We start from the raw sequence: 23,064 nt of genomic DNA, 5'->3' as shown, positions 1-23,064 counted from the left end.
CTCATAAAAATAATTTAAACTTTTAAGAAAATCTCTGTTTTATTGTGTAATGTAGCATTGAAACATTTGACAAATCAGTAACTGGGCTGTACAGGCTGCTGTTCTTTCATTTCTTTGGGTTATAGAGCATCTTGTCAGTACATAAACAACAACCTTTTGCATTATAAATTCTTTCCGAGGCATGCTGGTACAACACAAATTTCTCTTATCAAATGCAGCTAAGTCTAACTTCCAAACATCATGCACAAGAAACTCATCTAGTGACAATGTAAACTCAGCAGAAGGGCAGGTCACAAGTCTTGCTTGCTCACGCTCTGCAGTGCTGCAGGTTTGTGTATGATATTTGGAATGTTCCGTGAGTGTGAATAATACCAGTTAAGAGGAGAGGAGGAAAATGGGGAAAAAAAAAAAAAAAAGAAAAAAAAAAAAAAAAAAAAGAAAAAAAAAAAGGAAAGAAAAAGAAAAAGAAAAAAAAAAAAAGCCCGGGTGCCTCGGGATGCGCAGCTCAGCCGAAGTTGTGCAGTGCTAGCCTGAACATGTCATTGGTGCAAACCCAGGCATCGTTGATGTTCTTTAATAGAAATATCTGGTGGAATCCCATGATAGGATCTTCATCAGCCTGTAGAAAGAAAGGGGAGGAAAAAAGGTTCAAAACACTCATTTTTTGAGAAGGTTATTCCAAAACTCACGATGAGACAACTTCAGGCTAACATGAACAGTGACATTACATGCTGTAAGATGTGTAATACTCTAGGAGACACCAATACCACCACAGGGTCTGTTCTGAGGGGCTCTGCAGACAAACACCCAGAGACATGGAAATCCTGCAAACAGCACCTGAAGGTGGGGTTTGTGGAAGGCTTGCTGACCTGTCACTCACCACACTGATGGAAGATGCCTGCCTCAGTGTTGAATCACAAATCCCTTGCTCAGGAATCAAGCTTAAGAGAAAGTGGTTCTGTTTTCAGCTTCTGAACTTTGGGCTGATGGCAGTAGGGAGTTTCTGCAGAGATTGGTATCAACACATTGCCTGGATGATTGGGTGATCTGGGCTTTGAAAGCCTTGCCAGAGCAGCTGCAGCTGGGCCAGAAACACAGTACTTCCCCCTTCCACTGTCCAGCAATGGCTGGAAGGAAGAAGAGCATTCACTACGCTGTGACAATGTGTTCTACAGCACAGGGAATGGCTGCAGCCTCCGCTCCTGCCTCTGACAATATGTCTGGGTATTTACAATGTTACTACAAAAGTAGAAAATAGTATTAGAGGGAAACTAGTACTCCCACCTAATGTTTATTTACCCATCCTCTCAGAGACATGAATTTTCATAAATGATTCCCAAATCAATCAGCTGGAAATCACACAACAGGATTTCATCTGAACAGCACATGAGACCAACTACAAAAGTTTTCTGATGGTGGCTGTAGTGTGTTCAGTTCAGCATTTTTGGAGGATTTTAAGCTTTATTTTTTTCAATGCATGACTATTCAGCTTCAGAAAAGGGGGAAATTTATAAAAAAGAGCCTTGAAAAGCAGCAGTCAGAGCAGCTCATGAAAGAGGCTGTCAAACCACTGAACGTTCAATGGCAATCCTCCGCTGCTGTTCACCGAGAACAAGTGAGAAGTCTGAAGAGCAAAGCAAACAAAAAAGAAACTTTACTTTAAAAAAGTAATATTCACGGACTGTGAAACAAGTCAGCTTTGAAGGGCATCAGTTGTATCACAGAACAGCAAGTCTGCCAGAACACTGGTGGCATCAGGTGCATGGAAAGGAAGCATTCAGATCCAAAAACCAGTTCAAGGATTCCACAGTGACAACCGCCGAGGAAGTTAAGTGGTGTACACGAAGTGCAGTTCCAGTGAATGTATGCTAATTCACAGAGGTAAACCAAAGTGGACCCTAGATTGGCCCCTCATGAAAGTGGTACTAATGATAGATATTTATTTATTAAACCAGCTGAGAGCTCTAAAGGTTTCAAGGCAAGCACAGGGTTAGCAGTTGTTAGGGAAGAACAAAGAACCAAAACCCAGAAGTAAGCAAATGCATAAATAGGCAAAGAACACCCACATATCAGATCCTGCATGCAGTTCTTTTAAGTTAAAAAAATAAAATGCTACAAGGTCATAAAAGGACAAGAAAAATGATCCAGCTACAGGACAGTTTCCTACTGAAGAAAGTAAACTGAGTACAACTCTTCAGCTTGCAAAAACATAATGACAACAGGGAGAACAGGCAAGACAAATTACTATAAAACCATGAAGAACAAAGTGAATGAGGAAACTACTACAGCCAGAAATTGAGAAGGCAACAAGTAAGGCCAGGAATATGAGCAAGTCAGTATTCAATACGCGGCTGAATGAGAGAAAAATCCTCTACGCAAGACAAGTGTCAGCAGTGACTGTCCAGCAGACAAACAGCTTGTTCCTCAATGCACACCTGCTCTGCATGAGGCAGAGGCTCCCTAGGAAGGAGCCCAGTGTGAACACAAGCAATTCTGCTGGGTTAGAGCAGCTGCCCGTTTCGTGCATTAGCACACATGACAGCAGTCGTGGCAATTATTTTAAAGTATCATCCCTACTCCACATGCCCAGAAGAGAGGCTCACATATCTGTGCTGTAGAGGTGGCCCGTGCACTGAAGCCCATGGGTTTGTGCCTTTTCCAGCTTCTCCTGGCTATCCAATGTAACCCATCCCAGGAGAGCCTCACCACTGCTTGGGAGCCGGCAGGTTCTCAACTCTCAGCTGCCCTCCTTGTTGCAGATCACTGAGGCATCTACTACAAGTTGCATGAGTACTCCTATCACACCGAATTTGAGCTTGTCACTACTGACATGAGTATGCTTTAAAATACACCCCTGGCAAAAACCCCATACTGTTGCCAGACAAGCTTTAGTGTAGGTCTCCTAGATTTCTGATAAGCCTAGGTAGGCCCTGATAAGAGCACTGCAGCTCTTGATGCTTTGGCTTAAGGAAAATCTCCCCCTTTCTTAAGAAATTCAGGGCTGGACACATGAAGAAAGACTAAAAGGGATTTCTTCCCAAAACAATTGGTGTGGTACAGGCAACAAATTCCCACAACGAAGTCATACTTTATAATTTTCTTTATTCCTTTCATGTTATCCCTTCATAGCATAGAGGAGCAGTATACTTTAAAAATAAGCAAAATCCTAGACTATATCCAAGGTGAAGTATATCCTTTATAGGCCATTCCCAAATTTTGACTATGTAATATTAGCACATAGCAAAGGCCCACAGTTCAGTGACTCAAGATGCCCCAGAAAACACAGACTAATTCTATCCCATTTTAGTTTTGATCTTCATCACAGCTCAGCTAACACCACTGAAACTCTCCATCTTCACTTTTCATTCCAAATTCAGGCACGTCCAACTCAGGATTTGCATTCCAGATGTGAGCACAAGCTCGAAACACAATGGGTTTTAGTCTTCCTATAAAACTTTGCTTTGTGCAGTTCAAATTCTTCCATGACATCACTGAATAAAAACAAAAATTAAAGAAGTCCCAGAATCAGACTGCAAGAATCCTCTGATTTCCAGGCCAGCCTTTCACTCAGCATGAGAACAGACTACAGCAGCTCTGCATCATGGAACCACAAAACAGGGTTGGTCCACAGATGGTAAAGGTCCACAGAAAGAACCTCTAGAGATTTAATCCAATCTTCCTGTCCTGGGCAGGGACATCTTTCACTGCATCTGCCACAGCCTTCTCTAGAAGAGTCTTCAAATTCTCACAGAACAGATGTTTCACAAGGCGTCCAGGCACCACTTCCCAGGGTTTCACTCTTCCCATGAAAATCTTCCCTTGTGTCCCATCTGTACCTCCCAAGTCTGGTTTCTAACCACAGTCCCTTGTTACACTGTCTGGCACCAGAGAAGAGTTTGCTTTCAGGTTGTTGGAAGTATTCAATTACTTTTCACTGACATTTCAAGCAGATTGCCCTCAGCCAACCTCCTCTCCCAGCTCCACAAGCTCTTCATCGCCCACAATCTTGGCAGCTTTTTGACCTTTCAGTTTATCTACATCTTTTCTGACGTGGAGGCTCAAAAGGGAGTCCTCAGCACAGAGCAGTGATTCATGTCAAGAGTTTGAGATGCAACTCTCTTTGCATTTCAGGTTTAGCTACACAACTTTCCTCCTCCTGCCTGGTCAGGTTTCTTCACCAGCAACCCCAGCAATTATTGACTGAACTGCAGGGTTGCAACAACCCTTACCTCAAAGGAAAGGCTAATTACTTGAGACTGCAGGTTCTTTCAGATGTTAAGCCTTAGTTAACAGGCTTTAAGCAATGCTTTAGGTGTTCAGCATGCATTACAAAAATATCCAGTGATTTTAATTGCAAATTTCCTTTTCCTTTTAAGACTAGGAAACACCGCATAACAATTAGTTATTCACAATTAATTCTGCATCAATCACTTCAAAAATCACACTCTGGGGAGAGGCACAGATCTGCCACATGGCTCTGAGAACACACAAGCCACAGCCATGCTTCTCAGCCGAGCTCAAGGGACAGAAGGGCGAGAAGAGAGCACTCCTTACTCAACCAGGACAGCGAGGACTGGAAGACAGGTAAGGCAGAGGGTTAAACGTTGTGGAGGGCTAGCCTGAAGACTTCGTTGGTGCACACCCAGGCACCTTGAAAATTTTTCAACAAAAAGGTTTGGTGGAAGCCTAGAACTTGGTCATCATCTGCCTGAGCATGACAGGAGAAATACATTACTAGGTGAAGCACACTGAAGATACTGGGTGACATTCTGGATGAGCGTTGGCAAAGCAGGGTCGCACCAAAAGGAATTCACTCCTAAAGGCTTAAACTGATGCTTACTCTTCCTAGTTGAAGCAAGCAAGCAGCACTCAGACAATGAGCAGTGATAAAAACCAGTAGGATTAGAACAAATGGATGTATATTTATTATACCTCTACAAAAGAATAACACCACCCAAACATTAATACCTAGCAGCATCCATTAAAGAGGATCTTTGAAAAGCAATCACTGCACCGCTTTAGCCATTGAGTTAGATCCCTGCTAGTGACATTCACCTACTTAAGATGCTCTGTTACACTGAAGCATCATCTCAAAGAAGCTGTTGTGCCCAGGCCCCCCAGTGCAGGTGATTATTCTGCTGCAAAATGCTTTGTTTGTTTGTTTGTGGTTTGGGTTTTTTTAAAATTTATTTATTTATAGTTCATATTAGCATGCTACTGGTGGTCTTGGAAGTGCCCTCCCTTGTGCACAATTCTCTTACAGTTCTCCTTGAAAGCAACATATGCAGGCTGAGCAGCCACACTACTAGGAAGGCAGCTTTAAATAACAGTTGAGTATGCAGCCCCACGTTTGCCTGTTACAGTGTTCCCTGCTCAACGAGCTACATGTGAGCCACTTGTTAAAATGCATCACCTGCACCCAGCTGATCTCCGTTACTGTATTGTACACAGAGCAGCACTGAGATACAGTAAAATAGCTGTCAACATGTGTGAATTGGCATGAGAAAAAAGCATTCACTACATGTGACAGCCAGGTTCATTCATGCCACAGACTGTTCCTGATATCTCATTTGTCCACCTCTATAAATATCACACAGGGCAGAAGCGTGAAGTGAAAGTTTTGATTTTGACCTTTTGGACACTTGTTCTCTGAGAAGCAGTGTTCCCAGGGATTAAGATCTGATTTTTAAAGCTAAGGTTTGAAACACATAAATGTGAAGAGTGGAAAAACATTTCCTCACCTACTAAATTTCACAAGGAAGTTGGATTTGATCATGACAGTAGCTATACTTTAACCCAGTATGTTCTCTCCAAATACCTGGATGCCCTAACACATGATCCCCAAATTATACTGAATAATTTCAGCAAGTGAAAATTACTCAGAGATTAAAAAAAATAAATCAGAAAATACTACTCCAAGTCATGGCATTTATGGAAAGCCCCCAGACTGCATTTACAATCCCTCAATATTAATGGATTATGATTTGAGAAAACCCAATAGCTTTACAGAATGTTTTAGAACTTGGTATTTTGACACAGGATCCAACACAATCACTGTTGCAAGCCGCAATCTGCTTGATAATTATGCAATAACCTTAAAAATATGTGCAAAACTAGGTGCAGATGTGACTGGCCCAAGACTGAGTCAAAAGGTCTTGATCACATCACAGAATTTTATGCACACCCAAGAGCAAGGCTGAGGAGATGAGCACATCTGTGCTGTAATTCAGGGCTTTCCATGGTCACGTGTGGCTGCTTTTCCATGGAGTGTGTGCACGTGGGACTGAGCAACAAAAAAGCTGGAATCCAACTCGCAGCTAGGAAGCAGGAGCAACTTTAGTGAGAGCCAAAGGTGTCTACGTTAGGTTTAGCAGTGAATGCATTAAACTGGGCATTGCTCTTCTCAGCAGCCCAGCCCAAAACAGAGAACAGCTTAGCAAGCAGATTCAAACATTCAGTCCTATGTCTGCTTAGTAAACACGACAGTGTGAGTGAAAGTTTGAATGCTTTGATACTAAAGGTGCCATCGAGTTAGCAGGAAAAGGAAATCAAAACAGCTATTTTAAAACAAACTGGGTGCAGGTAACTCTAAAGACTGGATGGCGTTAGAGGCCTGACTTCACAGCATGGCTGGACCAAACAAACTGTGATAACTATAAGTATTGCTACATAATTTCACATTTTTTAAACTAATACCACCCACAGTGAGCAAGTTCTGCCTGCAGCTGACTTTACATACATAGTATTTTCTTCAAATTCCAGGACAACGTCTTTCATCCATAAGCAGCTTCATTAATTTACAAGTATGTGGCCCTAGTATATTGGGTAAGTTTACGCTGTTCAGTAGTATCACTCGCACAGCAATATGGTCGTACTAAGCCTGAAAAATAATCTGATTCTTCACAAGGAGCAGCTGTTTCAACAATAAGTGTTTGATCTCAGAGGCAACATTCCCACTGCTGAATCAGTTTTGATTACAGAGGTACTGGACTGTACTAAAAGCAGGATTGTATTCTTGCATCCTGCAATAGTAAACGAGAAGTATGGACTCACTGAAGGCGGTCAGTTAACAAAACGAGGTCTGCTAAATCAGAGCTCCATGCAAACATTACATGTGCTTAAATTGTCCAAGAAACACTGTGACAATGCCCTAAAATGCAACAGAGGACACCAAAACCCTACTGCATCAGGGTAAGGGAAATACTGATGCCTCCAAAACCCACGTGATATTTGTCTGCACAGTAAAATCCACATTCATTTGCTTGGCAGGACATGACTGTCAAATTACAGGCGGTTTACCTAGAACTAGGTATCTGAAGGAAGGAGCATTTCTTGACAGTCTTGAATAGCAGAGGGATGATGTGCAAGCTTTTACCCCTGTTCCTTCCCCACCCATGAGAGCATTTAAATGTATTCAGAAATCAATGATTTAGAATCCTGCAAAAATCTAAGACATAAGCACTCATTAACCTGTAATGGAAAGAGTTTACCTTAAGCTGTCCCACTACCATACTGAGTATACAGCTATCAGGTGTAGGTTGGTGGTCTTGTGCTGTGATGCTGTGTTGTATTTTTTGGAAAGGGAGGCTCTGCAATGAAAAGAAATAAAGATAAAGAAATGCACAGTAATTGAATTATTTAACTTACAAAACAAAGATTGAGCAAATCCAGTGTTATGAAGTGTTAGACACTTTTGTGGCAGTACTGCACAGAGAACTGCTGCAAATGAGGGCACTACTCATGCGGGGCAAATCTTAACAGGTGTGTTTTTCAAGCACCAAAAGAGAAAATAATGTGACCATACAGAGTAAATATACCTTTTCCTACTCTAACTGCACTGCCTAAAGTGCTTCAGATCATCTGTAAGCTCAAAGTAATGATGAAGAAACAAACCTCTGCTCTGAACTGTGTTAAGAGATTTTATCATCCAATACTTGAGATTTACCAGGTAACTCCAGATTTGCTTCTTTGTTAAAGTGGCTATGAATGGAAAGGAAAAGCGGATGAAATCTTCAAGACTTGAAATCCACATATCCACCTTTCCCCCTTTTAATTCCCTTGACTCTCAGGTAGCCAATGGAGCTACATGTGCAAGGAACACACCTGGAGAAACACCAGGCATTGGAGAGTAATTCCTGTCTTTCAACTTAGACCACATGCACGTTCCAACATGGACAATGCCAAGCAGTGAACATGAAATATCTGGGAGATCTCGGAGTCCTGTCACACAAACACAATTTTGAGACTGTTCTCCCAAAAGCTGCATTACTGCTAGGTGTTTCAATGGCAGTTCAGCATGGATGGAGCTCTGGGTGACCATGTGGCAGATAGGTAAAGTGCAGGAACTGCACAGGATGGCAGCACATGGACATTCAAACCTCAGGTGGCACTTGGACGCCTTTGCTGCATTTCCCTTATTTGGAAACAGATCCCAATGCATATTTCAACATTTCCCTCTAGTGGAAGGAGCCTCAAAGACTTCCTAGAAGGCCTAGGTAGAGACACAAGCCCTGCTGCAACAGATTGAAGTACAGTATTGGCTTTACAAGCGTAAGGCTCTAGGAAGAACTGCAGGAAGTTAATCCTTGGATAACAGAGAACACAGAAACTGGAGAAGGATCAGGACCTGAGGAAGCAAATGAAGTGTAGGGAGCAGCCCTCTAATTAGAGGGACACTATTCAAGAACGCCCTTTAATAAAGCCTGAGGTGCTTCCTCTTGGCTGGGAGTGCAATCCCAACCAATTTGGAAGTGCAAAGTGACTGCTTTGTAGTATGGAATAGACATTTAATAACAACACAAATCCAGAGTGTTCTTTTCTGGATGACCTCCAGACTGTTTTCCAGGGTGACTATCCTGAACATCCTGAAAGTGCAAAATGCCCACACAGCCTGCACAAGCATAGACTGGGAGTTTCTTTGACAAAAGGGTGCTCCAAAGCCTTGTCCCACCTCAGCACAAGAGCTTCTTGTTGGACAAGCCCTGCAAAAAGATTCTCTTGAAAAGGCAGAGAGATGAAGGGGAATGAATGCAATTGTGTCCAGGGAGGAAGGAAAGGCTTTGGAATCAGGAGCTTTGCAAAATAGTGACGAGGAACCAAAGACAAGGCTGGGCAAGACAGTGGCTGTTTCAAGTACCCAGTTCCACGGGACAAGAGGAAATGGCCCCAAGCTGCATCAGAGGAGGTTCAGATTGGACATCAGGGAGAATTTCTTGACTGAAAAGGTTAAGCATTGGAATGGCCTGCCCAGGGAAGGGGTGAAGTCAGCTTCTCTGGAAGTGTTCAAGAAACAACTGGACATGGCACTTAGTGCTATGGTTTAGTTAACAAGATGGTGTTCAGTCAAAGGTTGGACTTGATCTTGGACATCTTTTCCAACCTTAAAGATTCTGTAATTGTCCTCTTCAGAGGGAAGGACCCCACATAGCTGGCCAGCCCAGTGACCTACTCATGTGATGCATTGGGAGAACCCCCTGGAAAGAGTAGGAGTGTAGGTGACAGGAAAGATCACTGATTTTTAGGATAGGCAGAGGCTCCCTCAAAAGGATAGCTGCTTATAGACATCCATCTGTACTGGAGCAAAGGATTCTGTGGTATGAAAAGTACAACAAAAGCGATTAAAAAGCATGCAGGCAAACAACAAGCAAGGCTTTTACCATCCTCTGATGTTAAAAATTGACTGCTTTTTCACTATGAAAACTATGGAATCTCCTTGAAGTCGGGTAAGAGGAACTAGGCAAGAATAAAGTCGAGTAGCATAAACTCACTGCTGGCAGCATGAATACCTGTCTCAGCTTCCTCTTTGGTCCACTATGTTCACAGAACTACATAATTATCATCTCAAATGCTCAATGTAAATCAGGCTGCCCTTAATTAGCACAGGCACTCTATGTGAAACAAGTCCAGCCCCAATTAGGACAGAAGGAATAAGTGTCAACTCCCATGCTGTAACAAGGTACAGATGTGCCAGGCCTGCAAAGCAATGCCCAAACAACCTTGCCCTACTAGATCAACAGATTGAAAAGGTGCCATACCATTGCTGTCACACAGCAAAGAATTTGATCTAAAAGAAAATGCCACCTCCTTGTGCTTACATCAGTTCACCAGCCAGGCACTGAAGGATAGAAGACGGCAGAAGTGTGAAAAAACTTCAGTGTCAAACTTTCAGGGATGTGCTGAACTGACTAAGCAGCTCCAGAAGCAGAGTAGGTGAGCACATGAAGCTGACACAGCAAAGAGAGCCCAGGCAGCTCAGTGCTGACAGAGGAATGCTGAATGACATTAGAGTCACTGTAAGCTGATACAGCCCATAATGAGCCACGGCAGTGGAAGGGCACAGAGCAACTTCAATGCATTTCCTCCTTACTATAAACAGATGGATACAAGACAGAAAAAATTTCCCTAAAGCAGAGTAGTGTGTCTTCACTCACCAATTACAACTGCAGCAGGCACATAAATCCAGGAAGTCCACCTTGCACCAGAGAGAGGGAAGGTAAAGATGAGCTATGTCACAGTGGGAAAGGGGCTGGATCTGCACTGGGCTGAATCCAAGGCACTGAATCAGACACTGTGGTCAAGCAAATGCTTGGCTGGTTGGGTATCTAAGTGGCTGCAAGCCCAAAAGTCTAAAGAACACTGAGTACACAAACAAGCAACCCTGGAGCTTGGGTATCTCCTCACCTACAAGCAAGCAGTTGCTGCTCTTTCTGAGATGTGCAGCCCTCTCAAAGGCAACACAGGTACCTAAAGCACAGACCTGAGGGCACACCTCAGTCCTCACAGTTAAAGATGCCTTAGGCGAAAGAAGCAGTTCCGAAACAGGAGCAGCAGCTGTGCAATAAGCCAAGTGTCGAGTTACAATTATTTTTCTTCTCAATGTGTAATAAAAATGTCTGAAATACCATACTCAGAGCAGACTGTCTGGTGACCTAAAAAGCATGTCCTCTGCATATCTTGCAAGAGAAACAAACTTTCTGGTCTCCTGAAAGCTTGCAAGTACCCCCAGTTTTATAACAGAAGCATAGATTTATTTACTCAGGAAGATAAAAATTCTTTTAGTTTAACTAAATGAACATGGAATTCCAGTGTCCTCTCACTTGCTGAAGAAGAAACACATGTTTAAAAGTCCTGAACCATACCTGCTCATATCTGAACTGCTGACAAATCTGCATTGAGGATAAGTCAGCTTCTCCACTATAGAACTTATTTTCAGTTTACGTATCAGAAACAAGTTGTTCCTTGCTGTAATGCGTCTAGCCTTTATCACTGACAGATCCAAGTAACAGGTTTGCTATCACTTCTTCCTTGGCATGCCTTAAAAGAGCAAATCACCCCTCTAGATCAGAGGCAGCTTATGCATTAGAACTTAAAAAAAAAAATAAAAATCAATAATGTCAAATACAGTTGCAGTCACAAAATAACCTTGCAAACTATGGAGTCAATTAACATTCCACCATTAGAGCCATCAGTGGAATAACCCACTACACAGCAGTAATTCATAACATATCTTGAAGACCTAAGCTGGAAGCACAAGTTCAAGATTTTTTGAATTGCTTAAGTCTAACTCAAATTTTCAGAAGCAATTATCTTCTAGGCTTCATAACTGTTTCCCCAAAACATTCAGTAAGGATTACAGACTTACAGTGAGTTTTTCAACAATGGCTGCTTTGCCCTGGAACTGCTGTCCTTCCCACGTAAGGCATGATGCATCAATCTGGGGGGAAAAGAAAAATGTCATCAACTTAGGTAACCCTTAAGCAATCCTAATAACAGACTTTTATTTAGCATAAATCCTCAGAATCCAGCTATTTGAAAACTACCTCAAAGGGACATAGAAAGAAACCAGCAAAATCAACTGAAGAAGTTTGGAACAATCGAGTAAAAATTAGGTAGACTACATTTCATTATCCTAAGTCTACCAGCAAGAAGATTTCCTGTCTTTGGATAAAAGTCAGCTTTCAGAAGAAAATCTAAGGGATAAAAAGAAAATAAAAATTCTATGGACACAAAGTCAAGCATGTGGAAAGGGAAAAATACATGAAGAAAACTGACAACATGGGTTACACCACAGGGTAGTGCTCCAACTCACCTAAGTCAAGCAATTCAAAAGTGACTGGCCAGATCCCTACCTGGAATAGGTGACAAAAGTCTTAACTGACTTGGATTACACCGCTAAAGATAAACTGAATCCTGTGGTGGAAGTAGTGATACAGGAATACAAACCCAATCTAAGAGCTCCCTGCTGCATTCCTGCATGCTATAAAATTTGTTCGCTCCCCCAGGGGCTCAGAGGGGAAAACGTTCATCATTAAAAGCCCATTTCTACAAAATCTCCCCAAATTTAGACCAATTGTGACCTTGGTGCATTTCAGCCACACAAAACAGTGTGGTCCCGTTCTGCATAGTTCAGGAACTCCATAAAACAACACACATCAGTGACCTGCACAATAGGTCTCCCAATTACATGTGCACAGGACTCTTCACAGAATGATGGAAGGCAGAAAGACCCTAAGGAAGAAAAACAGCCAGGAGCTCCAGTGTGGAAGGCCCTTTCTCCAGGAATTTAAATTAGTTTATACTTACTGCCATTTTGAGGACTGAATGTATTTTGGTAATAAAATACAAACTACTAGGAGGCTCCATATTTAGAGCTGTGGTTAGAACACAAACTTCTTGGTTATCTTCCTTTCTAGGCTCTGTACACAGCTTCTTGGGCAAAGTAAACCAACAATCTGGCAGGTAGCAAGTACAACAATCCCAAGAGCAAATGGTATCAGTGGTGCTGGATATTGCTAAGGTATAAGAAGGGGTGTCAGAGACTACTGAACTATTTCAATCCTCAAGAGCTTGCTGCAACTTCACACAGCTCATCCAGAGGATGAAAAACCAGCCAGAAAAACAGGATTTGCTGCTAGAAGACTTGTTAGTCTTGAGCATCTTGCTGCAACTCCTCAGCCACCCAGCAGCATTCCTCAACATCAGCAATCAACTCCACACACAGAGCACTTTGCAAGCTCTGGAGGAATCTTCCCTCCAAAACTAAAAGCTGATGTTCCTTGGGTTTGTTAGTTACAGTTTTTAATTCTGGTATCCAAGTCGACTTCACCCCAAGTAAGAAGTAAAAATAAAAACCCAATGTCTGAGGAAATTTAAACTAGATTTACATTAATTTAACATGTTATTCTACATGTTAAAACTGGATTTAAAACTGTAAATCTATTTTCATGTTCAGAGGATTATTATAGCATGAGGTCCAAGAAACACCTGCAAGAACTGCTAAACACAAGGTAGAACTTAAATTATATCCCACTTCAAGAGGGATCCAAGCAAATCCATGCCTGTAAATTAATGGCAAACCAAGACTAGAATGGTTGTTTTTACAGAGCACTTCATCACACAATTATCATCAAATCCCTCCAAAACAAATCACTGCCTACAGCTAAACAGGGCTTTTGTGAGTCTGACTGCCTATAAGGCAAACAAAGCTCAAACCAGAAGTGAAACATAAAAGAAAAGCAATGAATAAAAGTGAGTGCGATTGCACTAACTGGCATTCTGGAGTCAGGATAAAGCCCATTATCTCAGCCTGTGTATTCTCACACATCAAAACAGGGAATCCCACACACAGATAATGGGATGGAGCCCCAGCTCCCTTTCTGTGGATACTTACATATATTGCTCCTAACTGAGTCCTGTCTGCATCAAAAAGCTGGTAGTAATGTTGTACAAAGCTGGATCCAATCTGCTCCCAGATAGGCTTGTCTCCCATTCTGAATCCTCAACCAGAGCCAGTGACTATAAAACAAATGAACAAAATCATCACAAAGATCACAGGAGTAAGAGTAACACTTGGCTTGAGTATCAGCACTGAGAAACACAGATCCTCTCAACTGGCCCGAATTTTTCTTTGGATTAAGTAGGACAAACTCACCTCCGTATCCTAGACTTGTAAATAAAAGTCTTGGATACTGAATGGTTTAATTTCTAATTATAGATTCAGTTTGTAGTGCTATTTCAGTGTGAGGTCACATCTTACGTACAAAAGTGGAGAATGAGAACAAAACCAAGCGATACCACCTTGTTTTCACATATTTTGGAAGTTACACCATCTGAACAAGCTGGCAAGTGCTCGCTGTCTCAACCTGATCTCATTTACTGTAAACAACTGTCCTGTTAACATGGATTTTCTGCAAGTGGCTTACACGAACTGATTCATGTACTTAGCTCCTCAAGTATTTCACCATCCACAGGTCATTCTAAGAGTGTCCTGTCAATGGCACATAACAAGAATTAATTCACTAGCTCGTTGTCTAACGAAAGCTTACTGCCCATCCTCTTCTATCCTGTCAATGAGGCTCAAGTAGACTCCATGCTTATCTTTGAACCAGTAATAACTTCAAGATACAAATCCTGATTTTTCATAGTGGTGAGAATCTACAGTTCCTAGTGAAGGTGCTGAAGGCATCCGACACTCCTGAACACAAGTCCCTCTATTCCAGAGGGATTAAGCATAGAGCATGCACAGCAGTGTCTAGACAGGCCCAAGCTGATGGCTTTATCATGACATCACATTTTTCAAGAAAGCAAATTCATTTTTATTTATCCTGATCTCTCTCTGAAAGTCTGAAGAATTGTGCTAAAATTCAAACCACAAAAATGCTGTACTCAAACCCCACTACATTATATTTTAAGACCTGAGTTCACTTCAAGCAAACTATACTTGCTTAACATCTAGATCTGTTAGCCACCAGTCCCTCTTTGCAATCCCTGTCCAGGAATCTTGGAGTTACAGGTTTAAATTGCACTGCAATCCTGGAAAGGTATGAAATTCTGTTTTAGGACACAGGACGTAATAGTTATTTTGACTTCCTTTAGCTGTCAATTACTCACACACCTGTATAAGATTTGACAAATTCCTAAGAGAAGCAAAACACACATTCCCAAGAGCTCCACCGAGGGTACTTCCAGGCCCAGCTTTCTGTGCACAGTTGGAAAAGAAAGCTCTTTCCGTATTTTAGGCCTTTGGCTGTCTGAGCTTTACTCATACAAATGGGAACAGAAATGGGTTCAGATTCTAGGTGGAAGTTTTAAGGTCAGACAAATTTGGCCAGACTTACAGAAGAGCAAATCTCTTAACAGATCAATGACCTAACAGCAGATAACATCTGTGTTTTCAGGGTGGTAAATTCGACTACCAAGAACAACTGCTATCACAGCTTTAAACATCCTTATTTCACAGACACCTAGGCACTATAGTCAACATCAAACTTGTCGAGCCTTCACATTAACATAAAAATTTAAAAATGCAAAGTCTTGTTGCCACACCACTATTGTTTCAACTCCTCTAAAGAGATCTACAATCTGGTGTTAGTCACCATCATGAGCACTCCACTGATACTTGCATTACATACCTCAGTCTGGAGGAGTTTACCCAGTGTGGTCACTCCTCTGGGAAAACACTTTACACATTAAAAAAAAAAAAAAAAGAAGAAGAAGAAAGAAAGAAAGAAAACCCAACCCTACACTCAACTCCCAAACAACTTAAACCTTTATAAGTGAAAAGGCTGTATTGATTGTACACCCATAATTGCAGCATAGCAGCCTAACCTGGAGTTAATCCAGAAATCAAATAACTTCAGCCTGTATTAGGGGATTTTATGTTGAAGAAAAAACCACCCTAAAACCATGGCACCAGCTCCCTGGAAACTTCTGAGTGATGCCCACCCTGCTGAGAGGTAGCACTCATGTCTTATTTGGAAACCAGAAGCAGCAGGACTTAAATTTAATGCCTGCAGTTTCCATTCCAGACCCGTGGGTACCTACAAGTGTGTGGTTTGGGATGGCTGCAGTGGAGCCAACAATCAGCACAGGTGAAAATCATGTTGATTCACTTTTTATGGATCATCATAGCTTCAACTTCCAAAACATGGAAGTGACATCACTATTAGATATTCCTAAACCTTTAAGAGCAAATGTAGTTGACAGTATTGATGCTCAGCAGTCACACATCTAATACTGAAGTCAAGAACAACAAAATGACCCCCAGCTTACTCTTCTGAAGCTAAAGCAAGTTAGCTATTGCCATATTAAACTTCCCCACACGCAAGATGTGCGTTCACCCTTAACAGCTCCCTGTACCATCATAAAAACCCAAGCTCAAGCTGTATGCCAGCACTGCACCTCATTTAGTCCCTCAAGGCACAACAGCCTCACCCAAGCACCAGATGCCTTCTGTTCAATCCCGAAACTGTGAGAAAGCCTTAGAGACTGCAAGGAATGAAGAACTCTTATTTTAAATATGGAAAGTAGAATTATGGTTTCTAGATCTAAAAATCAGTACGTTAGCTTGCTATCTCCTCCTAAAAAAAGTATTTGTATTTCGATCAACAAAATACTATTAAATAAAATAAAAAAACAGCATAAATTTTACCAGTTATAATGTTGATTTTGTCAGAAATGAGAACAAGCTAAAAAAAAAAAAGGGAGGGGGTTGAAATTAATGATCCTTGACTATTTTTTTTTGTTTGCTACAACCTTACTCTCTTTCCTGTGCCATTCATATATGGTTTTGCTGAACACTCATTCTTCGTGGAAAGGTTTATTTTCCTTCTGTGATACCTTTTCCTCCATGCTGTCTTGTTTTCTGCCTGTCATTACAGATGTAAGAAGCTTAGAGATGTACCTAAAGAAAGAACAAGATGGGAATGATCCGTGTCATCAAGCCCAGTCCTTTACAGTGAGATACAACCCACGTAAGACTGTATTGATACACTTATCAGTACAGTATTTTAATGAGATAAATATAATATACAAGGCTTTAAGATCTGTTGCAAACCTGTGAGGAAAGCACAGGTTCTGATGTTATCAAACACTAGGGCAACACAGAGGTGCTTCAGAGCCATCCAGCCAAATCCATCAGTGCTTCAAACCTGTCCACGGTTACAGAAACAAGAATATTCACTTAATATAATGCCAGACAAAAGAAGTTTCAATAAACTAGAAAGCTCCTAAGATGTGGCACACCTGTCCTTTTAAAGGCACCTGTTGCAAGTTACTATTGTGTAAGTGCATTACTGGATAGTCCACCTTAATTCCCCATGGAAAGGGAGATAATTTCCTTGCCTTTGTCACTTCAAACCAAACCTACCTCCTCACATCCACTTAGGAACATCACAATCCGTTTGATTCACAAAAGCACAGTGGTAAAGCGGAGCTACCAGCACACAGTGTAATACTTAATTCACATTATTCACTCTATTTCTTGGAATCTGCTCATACTAGACAATTTATGCCCACCCCAAATACCACCCAGCAGTCAGTGCTGAAGCAGAAACCCAATGCAGTGCACAAAAGCTGCGGCTCCCAGCAGCTGTCTTCAACAGGTATATGCTGACACTGCTGAACTGAAGTGCTTGTCGGCAGGGGCCTTTTGCAGTGACATCAAAATAAAATTCTCCAATACCTTTGCCAGGCTGTACACTTATCAAGAGTAAATTCCACTGCTCTACACATGTCTCACCACAATCCCTACACATCTCATCCTACAAGGTACCAGGGCATCCCCAGTGATTGCTTTGCATCCATCTGCTTCAGCATGTGGCAGACTGCACCAAGAGCAGGACAAGCTGCAGGACACAGCGAGCAGTAGCACCAAAGAGAAAGCTGCACCCAAAAGATTGAGAAGACCTAGAAGAGAACGGAGCCTCCACATGGGCCATGAGTGACCTTGAGTAAAACTAGGGTTACACGGCCTCAGGAAGACTTTTTTGTCCACAAAATCAAAAACCACAGAATCTTTTCCATTGCCTGTCCCAGCTTTGGAGTCTCTGCCTACACTCACCCCTCTTTCATCCCTCCTGCCTTCGCTCTGGGTGTGAGATTAGCACGAGCATGCCAACACTGCCCCTAACTCCTAAGGGGAACTCAGCTTAAGAGACTCATTTCTGCCACTGGTCTTGATGAAACCTCCTCCTACAGCTTCCTTCACAAGCTACAAAACATATGATTCTCTGTCAGTTTGCTGCAGCACAAAGTCCATCCTTCTGCTCATGCAGCACCACCAGAGCTACTCAGAGGGGTAGCTGGAGGAAAAAGCACTGTTTTACTTGGAAAAACAAGATTAATAAGGAGATTGCCTTCTCTGAAACACATAAGCACCAGCGACATTTGGAGCAGGTCAGCTACTGTCACAGCTCTGCAGTATGGAGAAAGAACAAAAAGCTGCTTCAGCCAGCACATTAATGCTTTACCATATTATCAGACCTAGACACATGTAAGCTTGATGCTATCAATTTAAAAAAAAGAAGTCATTCTGAATTGGTGCAAGGTAGGCCTGCGATTCTAAAAAAATACTACATTTTCTGAAAAAGTCAACAAAAACTAGCATGAGCAATAGTAAAGTATAAATTGCTAAAGAAAAGGAGAGGAGGTCTGCCAGGGATTGCTGCATTTAAAAAGCAAGCTGTATTCAAAGAATCAATGAACAACCATCACAGGCAAAGAAGGTCTGTTATGTCTTTCTGGTCTGCAAAACACTAAGAAAAAACCCACTGAATTTAAAGAGAAAAACCTCAAACCAATACATTCTAATGCTAGTGGAGAAAATGGCCTTCTATTATCTAGTTATGTCTATATTTATTCCACAAGTAATCTCAGCATAAATAAACCACACTCCCAGGATAGTAAAGCCAGCTCAACACACCACCAAAGCTAAAACTCTCTAAAGATTGAATTCAAGCTTGTTTTCCGGAAGATTTGAGAATCAGTGCAACAAAACAGCACTAACACCACCCTTCAATCTGTGCTGCTGCTCCAGTGACACATGTGAATCCACAGCAAACACCGTTTGCACCATCAGCTGCTGCACCCTTCACTACCGATTAACAGGAGAAAATGAGGACAATGAAAGCGCTCTCAGCTTTTCTGTTCCTGATACTTTTGCAATTTCTACCATGCAGGTATTTTAGATGATTCAGATTAAAGAGTCAGCAGTCTTTTGACTGGTGAATAAAGTAAAGCAGCAGTTTTAGACTATTTTTCCTTCAATTGCTTTTCTTTTGCCACTAAAACTTGTGAAGACACGAGTGTCTCCGGTGTGCACTTTCCAGGAACACAATGAAACCAGCATCACAGGACCAGTTCATCTTCTCTCAAATAGCTCATCTATTCAACTCCTCCAACAACCACTTGATAACAGATCATCTCCTTTAGCAAAGGATACACTCCCAACAGAGAAACTATGCAAATTATCACAGACTAATGCAGGTTTGCAAGGGGCCTCCCTCCAGCTCAAAGGAGGACGACAAACCTGTTCCACCGCCTGACTGCCCTCATACAGAGGGCAGCTGTCCCGTGTCCTACCCGAATCCCATCTGTTCCAGTCATGCCCCTTGTGTCCCACCCTGCCATGAGACACCCTGAGAAAAGCCTGGCTCCATTCTCCTGATAAAGGCCTGACAGACTGGAGGCTGTGATTAAGCCCTGCTCAAGCCTTTCCTGGAGTAAACAAGCCCAGGCCAGGCAGAATGCACAGTGGCACAGGGATGCAGAAACACTGGATCTTACTGAGGGGCATCACGCCTCACCAGCCATTTATCTGCAACACACTGCATCTCTGTCTGGCAAATGCCAATTCAGCAGTCAATCTCTCACCATTTGAAAACCTATAAAATTTCCAGCTGAGAAACAAACTTATGCATTCAGAGACTGAAGGAAAGAAGCGTTTCTCTGATGTATTTTCACAATTATTTCCACAGCAGCTGACTGATCCATAGAGGAGAACCCTCTGCAAACTGCAGCTCCAGGCCAATCAGAAACCACTGGCTTCAGAGACCTCCACCAAGTAATTGCCACAGACTGCTCTGTGCAAGAAATCACATTATCCAAAATACGCTTTCAGAGCAAAAAAAAATTAAGTCTAGATATGTGAACAGTGAAAGGATGGAAAGGGAGAAAGGGCAAGATGACAAGGTCCAGACTATTTCCTTATGAGACATACATTTACTTTCCCCTTCTCAGTCTTTTTATTCCTCTACTCCAACTTTGTTAAAACAAATTAATGAGGGAATTATGCCAACCTTAAGTACATCCTTTTTTGTTAGAAATGGCAGCAAGTGTAAGGCCCCTAGTACACAAAGCACCTGAGGAAGACTCTGGGAAAGCTTTCATTGTACCTGCAGCTTGATGCTCATCCCAACTGCAACCTGACAACCCAAGAGAGCCAGACAGAGTCAGTCAGGATGATTTTCAAATATACAGACATACATTACACATAACTGCAGAGGAGGACATAATGTTTTGTTGTTAAGCAAAAGCCACAATGCTACACAACTGCCATTTTTTCCAGAGTATTCTTTGTGCAGGCCAAAAACTGAATTCAAGTTTTCAAGGCTGAAGCCCCATTTCCTTTCCCCAAACTGAATGCAGGACTGCTCAGTTTGAAAAAAAACCAGGGGAGGCACTGGAGAACTGGAAAGGAGAACTGCTACACCTTGTTTTTCTTTACATTATAGACACAGTAACAAACCATTTAATGGCCAAACTTGCCACAATATCTGTGAGTTTCAAAACAAACTAAAAGAATTATTCTTGCAATGTTACCAGCTAACAGTATATACTGCAATTCTGAACTTACCATACTCTACACTTTCACTAACTAAATGATCTTCTTATTAACAGGGACAAAAGAAATCCCAGCAGAGAGGACTGCAGAAAGTTGTGACCATCTGCATTTCTTCTAAATAACAAACACAGGTGTTAAGCAAGTATATTTCAAATCATCTAACATCAGTAACTTGCAACCTTCTAGACAAATAATAATCAGAGGCCCAGTGGGAAAACAGTTAAATAGTCCAAAAGTGAGCCAAAATATCACCTCACTTTAAATAAGATCAGGAATTTCACTATATGCAGTAATTTTGCTACTTCTAGGTAAAGGTCTGTGAAATTACTTTTTGTTGTTGTTGTTGCTGCTAAAAGAAAACTTAAAGTCACTACACACAAATCCAGAAATCACTGCTTGAACACAACTTCTCAAGAAGGCAAAAGAGTATTAACTTGAGATGGTAGCTGATTAAGGAATCAGAATTCACTTTCAAATAACATTTCTGCAAACAATTCCTACTCAAGCACTACCTGGGCTTTTTGCAGTTCAACTGCAAAACATCCAGCTCTAAGATATATTTACACTGGAAATTATGGACTTCAAATGAGCTGAATTATTATTTCAGCCTGCCTCAGACAGGAAGTTCAATTTGAATTGTAAGAACAGACTTTTGGGGATTTAAATGTCTTCAGAAAGCTATCTCACATTAACTAAATGTAACACACACTCCTTGCTATTGCACACCTTTGCAGGTTTTGATTATTTTCAAAGTTGTAAAGTGACAACAGCCAGAGAAGAGAAGAAAAAAATTCTCTCTTGCAGATCATACTGGGAAATGTAAACTCAAAAAACTACATGGCTGCAGCAGACCACTGAGCACATGCACTTGGCAAGTTTCACTCCAAGGAAGCATGAACCTTTCACGTTCAATGTGACAAAGTGATTCAACCACGTCAGGTAACTTCAATCCTCTCACAACCTTCTGGCAAGACAGAAAACAGCAAGAACACTAAAACCGAATACACCTCCTGCTCTGCACAAACCATCTCCTCGCAGCACCCGGCTCACCCTCTTTACTCTCCTCCCTGCCATACCAAGCCATGGCAAAGCAAGACAGAACCACCGACGGGCACCAGGCCGAGGAGAAGCCTCGGTGCCTCTGAGGGTCGCGGCGGCAGCACCGGGGCCCACGGGGGAGGCTGGCGGGGACAGCCCGGGGAGCGCCAGAGGCTGCCGGCGGGGCGAGGCGAGGCACAGCCCGCACCTCCCCGTTATCCCCCGGCCCCGCCGGAGCGATCTATCCCCCGAGCCTGCGGGCCGAGCTCGCCCCTGCCGAGGCCCCTCGCTCCCCCCGGGGAGTTGGGTCGGGGCCGCCCACCCCCCTCAGCCCACCGGCCCGGCCGCCCGCCCACCCACACGCGGGGCCCGCCAGTCCCGGGCAGAGCCGGCGATAGCTCGGATCCCGCCGCCGCCGCCCCTCCGGGACCGCGCTGCCGGCGCCTCAAAGACGGGGAAGGTCAGGGCGGCTCTGGTCGGCGGCTCCCGCCCAGCCCGGCCCGCGGCAGCCGGCAGCGCCCCGCGGCGGGGATGGGGCTGGGCCACGGGGCCGCGAGAGGCGAGCGCGGGGTGTGGCGGTACCGTGTGCCGGCCCGCGGGCGGTGCCGGTCCCAGTCCCGCTGCCGCTGCCGGTCGCGCCCCCCGCACTCACCCGCGGCTCCCACTATGGCGGCGGCAGCGGCCCCGTGCGCGGCGCGAGCCCCCTCAGCCTCCCTCGCTCGCGCTCCCGCCCCGCCCCGCTCCGCCCGGCCCCGCGGCATGCCGGAACAGCGAGTCGCACCGGCCGCCGGACGCGCACTGGGAGGGGCCAGGAGAACTACAACTCCCGACAAGTCGCGCGGCGCGCCCCGCGGTGGCTCATTTGAATGAGGGAAGGGGCCCGCGCGCCGCTGGCCCCGCGGCGGCGCCCCGGAGCATTGTGGGATCGTGGGGGAGCGGGTTGGGGGGGCGGTGTGCCCGGGGAGTAACGGGGATAGGATTGTACCCTTTGGGATAGGATTGTACCCTTTGGGATAGGGTTGTCCGCTTTGGGATAGGGTTGTCCGCTTTGGGATAGGGTTGTCCCCCTCTGACAGTCCCCCTCCTGGGATAGGGTTGTACCTTTTGGGACAGGGTTGCACCCCTCTGGAACAGGGTTGTAGCCTCTGGTTCCTGAGTATCCCGTTCCTGAGTATCCAAAGCCTTCCACTGGAAGCGGGCTGTGATATCGCTCTGGGTGTGGATGAGCACAGTGTGATTGATGTACGTCTTCCCAAATGTCACACAATTCCTGTTCTGTCTGATGTGGACATCCGCAGCTGTTCCATGAAGGGTTGTGTGAGTGTCTTTACCTGGAACAAAGCAAAGGGGAGTCTTTGCTCGGGTCACTGGCTGATGGAAGCACAAGGAACAGAACAAACCACAGG

The 23,064-nt window shown here is 43.5% G+C and overlaps 1 protein-coding gene across 3 annotated transcripts; it reads right to left on the bottom strand.

Moving 5' to 3' along the window:
* Positions 1 to 20: 20 nt before the first annotated feature.
* NUTF2 (nuclear transport factor 2) lies at positions 21 to 22,392 on the bottom strand. Of its 3 annotated transcripts, none has more exons than XM_040075447.2 (5): positions 22,311 to 22,392; positions 13,670 to 13,794; positions 11,642 to 11,713; positions 7,491 to 7,589; positions 21 to 619 (listed from the first exon to the last, which is right to left on the bottom strand). In XM_040075447.2, the coding sequence occupies exons 2-5, from the start codon at positions 13,766 to 13,768 to the stop codon at positions 506 to 508; spliced, it is 384 nt and encodes a 127-aa protein (XP_039931381.1). In that variant the 5' UTR covers positions 13,769 to 13,794; positions 22,311 to 22,392; the 3' UTR covers positions 21 to 505. The 3 variants fall into 3 exon arrangements, with proteins under 3 accessions (XP_039931381.1, XP_039931383.1, XP_039931384.1); XM_040075449.2 differs by lacking the exon at positions 22,311 to 22,392 and adding an exon at positions 22,241 to 22,297; XM_040075450.1 differs by lacking the exon at positions 21 to 619 and adding an exon at positions 4,555 to 4,708.
* Between the last annotated feature and the right edge of the window lie 672 nt (positions 22,393 to 23,064).

Source organism: Hirundo rustica, chromosome 11, assembly GCF_015227805.2.
Source record: "Hirundo rustica isolate bHirRus1 chromosome 11, bHirRus1.pri.v3, whole genome shotgun sequence".
Taxonomy (NCBI): domain Eukaryota; kingdom Metazoa; phylum Chordata; class Aves; order Passeriformes; family Hirundinidae; genus Hirundo; species Hirundo rustica.
This window is presented reverse-complemented; position numbering and strand designations above follow the sequence as displayed.

Excerpts from the sequence above, each read along its gene's own strand:
- NUTF2 (XM_040075447.2), bottom strand. The coding sequence starts at position 13,768 with ATGGGAGACAAGCCTATCTGGGAGCAGATTGGATCCAGCTTTGTACAA. Across the intron at positions 11,714-13,669 it reads CTCAGTTAGGAGCAATATAT|ATTGATGCATCATGCCTTAC; the intron begins GTAAGTATCCAC and ends TTTTCCCCCCAG. Across the intron at positions 7,590-11,641 it reads CCATTGTTGAAAAACTCACT|AGCCTCCCTTTCCAAAAAAT; the intron begins GTAAGTCTGTAA and ends TTTTCATTGCAG.